Source organism: Neophocaena asiaeorientalis, unplaced genomic scaffold (assembly GCF_003031525.2).
Source record: "Neophocaena asiaeorientalis asiaeorientalis breed wild unplaced genomic scaffold, Neophocaena_asiaeorientalis_V1.1 scaffold801, whole genome shotgun sequence".
Classification (NCBI taxonomy): domain Eukaryota; kingdom Metazoa; phylum Chordata; class Mammalia; order Artiodactyla; family Phocoenidae; genus Neophocaena; species Neophocaena asiaeorientalis.
The window spans coordinates 721,162-725,634 of record NW_020174376.1 but is presented as its reverse complement, the minus strand read 5'-3'; the positions used below and the strand labels follow the sequence as shown (position 1 = coordinate 725,634).

General features: G+C 32.0%; 1 protein-coding gene across 1 annotated transcript in view; it reads left to right on the top strand.

Annotated features, from left to right (window-relative positions):
• Window positions 1–1,877: 1,877 nt before the first annotated feature.
• TEX11 (testis expressed 11) overlaps window positions 1,878–4,473 on the top strand; it is a gene marked incomplete at its 5' end in the record, with an annotated part of 152,850 nt that continues 150,254 nt past the window's right edge. The window contains 2 exons of the mRNA XM_024756342.1: window positions 1,878–2,029; window positions 4,192–4,277. Coding sequence (XP_024612110.1) covers window positions 1,878–2,029; window positions 4,192–4,277 — 238 coding nt within the window. The remainder of the gene's footprint in view (window positions 2,030–4,191; window positions 4,278–4,473) is intronic.

The window sequence follows — 4,473 nt, the reverse complement described above, 5'->3', positions numbered from 1 at the left end:
GCACCTTTTGGCTATCGTGAATAATACTGCTATGCAAGTGGGTGTAAAAATATTTCTTTGAGACCCTGCATTCAGTTATTTTGGGTTTATACCCAGAAGTAGAATTAGTAGATCATATGGAAATTCTGTTTTTAATTTTTTAAAGGAATCACCATACTGTTTTCCATAGTAGTTGCACCATTTTACATTCCCAGCAACAGTGCACAGGTTTCCAGTATTCCCACGTTCTTGCCAACACTTGTTATTTTTTGTTTTTGTGACAGTAGCCATCCTAATGGGTGTGAGGTGTATCTCATTGTGGCTTTGATTTGCATTTCCCTAATGATTAGTGATGTCAAGTATTTCATGTGATTTTTGCCAGTTGTATAATCTTCTTTGGAATAATGTCTATTCAAGCCCTTTGCCCATTTTTAAGTCAGTTGATTTTTCATTGTTGAGTTTTAGGGGTTCCTTATATATCTGGATATTAACTCTGTATCAGACGTATGATTTGCAAATATTTTCTCCCATTTCATAGGTTGCCTTTTCAACTCTGTTGATTGTGTTCTTTGATACACAAAATTTTAAAATTTTGATGTAGTCCAGTTTATTTTTACTTTTGTTACTTGTGCTTTTGGTGTCATATCAAAGAAATCATTGCCAAATCCAGTGTTGTAAAGATTTTTCCCTTATATTTTCTTCTAAAAGTTTTATATTTTAGCTCTTCCATTTAGGTCTTTGATCCGTTCGGAGTTCATTTTTGTATGTGGTGTAAGGTAAAAGTCCAATTTCATTCTTTTGCTTATGGATATCCAGTTGTCCCTGTACCGTTTATTGACAAGACGGTTTTTTTTCCTCCATGGAATGCTTTTGGCACCTTTGTCGAAAATCATTTGACCATATATGTGAGAATTTATTTCTAGACTCTCTTCTATTCCATTGGTGTATTTGTGTCTTTATGCCAGTACCACATTGTTTTGATTACTGTATCTTTGTAGTAAATTTTGATGTCATGAAGTATGAGTCCTCCAGCTTTGTTCTTCTGTTTCAGGATTGTTTTGGCTCTTCTGGGTACCTTGATATTCTGTTTTATTTTTAGGATGGAGTTTTTCATTTCTGCAAAAAATGTCAGTGGGATTTTCATAGGGATTGCATTACATCTGTAGATCACTTTGGGAGTATTGCCATCTTAACAATATTAAGTCTTCCAATCCATGAGCTGTTTGCATTTAAAATAATCATTATCTACTGGTATATTATTTGTGTAATAAGCATAAATACAGTTTTAAAGGAATTGTTGGCAGAGGGAATTGGTAAATTTCTTTTTCTTCTTTCAGTTTTATTGAGATATAATTGACATTCAGCACTGTATAAGTTTAAGCTATACAGCATAATGACTTGAGATGGTGGTCAAAAGGTAGAAACTTCCAGTTATAAGATAAATAAATACTGGGGATATAATGTATATGATGACTATAGTAAACAGTGCTGTATGGTGTATTTGAAAGTTGCTAAGAAAGTATAAAAGTTCTCATGAACAGGGACTGATAAATTTGTAATGTCAGTTTATGTATCGTCACTTTATGGATCTCATGTTCCAATATTTATAAACTGACATAAGTTTTGGAGAAAAAAGAACCAATTAGATATTAGTAGAGAAATGATTATCTGACTCTATGTGTTCATAAAAAGAAAATGTTCGTGGCTTGATAAATTAAACAAATTGAATTAAATTATTTATTGTTAACCAATAGGCTTATTTAGACATTTAATGCTATTAACTAAGCTCAGATATAGTTTTATCTTGTCTGTTTTGCTCATACTCAAACAAACTTTCACCTTGTTAATTAAAAATGTTATTTTATTCACACCACTTAAAATTGTGTCTCATTGAACAGAGAATCTCTTGGGTCTTATTTCCTGAAGATTATCTGTGAACATTTTAAGTCATCAGAAAATATTGGTAAAGCTCTACTGTTCCATGTTGAAGTGCTTTTACAAAGGAAGGAAGAATTGCTTGCCACGGAGAAGATTGAAGAAATCATTATAGGTCAGTAGGATTTCTGCAGGTGTTTTAGAAAGGTGTTAATATGCATGTAGTTCTAAGATGGAGGTCAGAACAGTAGCAAAATCCTCAGGTCAACAGATTTTTTCCTTTCTCTCACTTCCTTTTTTTTTCTCCTTAATACCCTTTGACGATAACAACTCACCTATCCAGATTCCACATATTTGGCAAGCTAGAATGAAAGCTAAACAAAGATAACAAAACATCAACAAAAACAGACAAACCTCTGAGCTTAAACCTCATGTGTAATGGAAAATTGTGAGATTATAAGCCTAATTTCATGTTTCAGTTTGATCTCAAATTAGCGGTGTACCTTCAGGCAAGTCAGTAATATCTCTGGATCTTTTTCCAACTATAAAATGAAGGTTGTGAACTACATTCCTACTTTTTAACTTCTTTTTAGCAGCAGCAGCAGCAGCAGCATCCTTTTGTGATGCATTTGTATATGAACCCTGCCCCCAATAAAATAGACTAGAGTTGCTGTGGTTAAAGCAGAGATGTAGAGCCAGATCTCAGCATTCCATTAATCCCCCATCTCTCTGTAGAACCCTATACCCTGAAGAACACAGAGAGTATGATCCCTTTATTAGAAAATTCTTGCCCTGATCTGTCTTTCCTACTCTATACATATATAGAGATATAACTGGAATGATAGTCACTAATGTTAACACTGGAATTTATTCTGAGTGGTGGCAGTTTAGGTGATTTATTGCTTTCTTTGTTTTTTACCAGATTGCTTGAATTTTTATAAGTATGTATCATGTTTTTATAAAAACAAAGTCATTGATTTTTTTAAAGGAAATCTTTTGACTAGATAATCTCTAAGAGTCTTTTGAACTCTAGATTCTATGAACTGTATTTTACTGATGACACCCTTCCTCCATATCCTCACTAAGAATCCAGTTATTTTTAGACCCAGTGTTGTTAAGCTTGGTTATCTGGTTTTCCAACCCTCAGCATTTTAATGGTAGCATATTATAAAGGGAGAAAGGACCTACAGGGAAATATACAGATAACCCAATCAGAAGGGAGGGAAAAACCTTATAAATTGTATAAAACAATTTCAAGTATTTTAAAAAGTATAATAATCTGTACTACATAATAATTACTGAAGGCATCATTATGATATACTATCAGTACAGTAAAATACAATAGTTGTTAGCGTTGACCTTGAATAGTCAAGCAAAAGTTAAATTGTGCCTCAGAAAACTAGAATGTATGTTTAGAAAAACATAATTCATAAAATATAATTTTTAGAAAAATTAAGAACTTTAAATGATTTAGACTTTTTAAAATAAAAAATTATTTTATGTTTAATGAAAGTAAACTGCCAGGTAACTAGAAAACTTTGCTATCCAGAATAACTAATTTTCTAAGATTAAAGTTAACCTAAGTTATGTTGTTATATCTAATTATACACTTACACTTTCAAAGTATGATAATATTTTAACACACAAGCTTTATGTGGCTTTTTACTCTCATGTAAGTATTTTTAACTAAGTCATGGAACAGACTATGTCTGCTGTGGGGTCAGAGACTCTCAGTTTTCTAATCAAGACTTCCATGGAAATCGATAGTGCCAAAGGGGTGGGAGTGAAAGGGATATAGAATTCTATTATAGCTTAAACTTTACCTTAGTGTGTGATAATGTAAATGTCTAGACCAGAAACAATCAGACATGAGTTACAATTTAAAGTAATAGAGTTTATGTGTAAACGTGGTCTTAAAGTATTTTACAAAGGCTTTAAGGTATAATAGGCCTTTCTTGGGAACTTGATCTGATCTAGTTAGTACGTAATAGTATAAACACTTCTTATTAATGATTTCTAGCATTGCTGTCTGTTCATTGATAATAACATTAAGGCACCAGATGATGATCAAATTTGGAACTTAGAAAATACGTTAAAAAGAGACTAGGCTGGAAAACTATTACGATGGGCGAATTACAGTGATTCTAGCAAACTCTGATTGTATTGCATAATCAATTTTGCTAGTAAATCTAAAATTGATGATGAAAACCTGTCTGAATGTGATTGTGTTTGCCATTACTTAAAGATTATAGGTTCTGAAGAGCACAGTTAGTGCTCTTTATTTAATGTAATCGATCTTGATTCTTGTTTTTAGAACTTGGTTTTTTTTTTTTTCAGGTCACCAAACAGGAAGACAACTGACAACAGAATTAGTAGGCTGTTTACACAACATTCTATGGAAAAAAGCTGCCCAAAGTTTTCAGGTTTGGGAATAATCTATTTTCATTCTTTATATTCTTTCTTCACCCCAACAAATAAAACAATGTATTCACTATAAAAATCATAGAGCATCAAGTACTTTAATAATCTCTTTCTGCTTAGGTACTGTCTATTTATTAAATATTTATAATGTAGAATTTTAATGTGCATTGGACAAGAATTTATTTAAAAATACTAAGA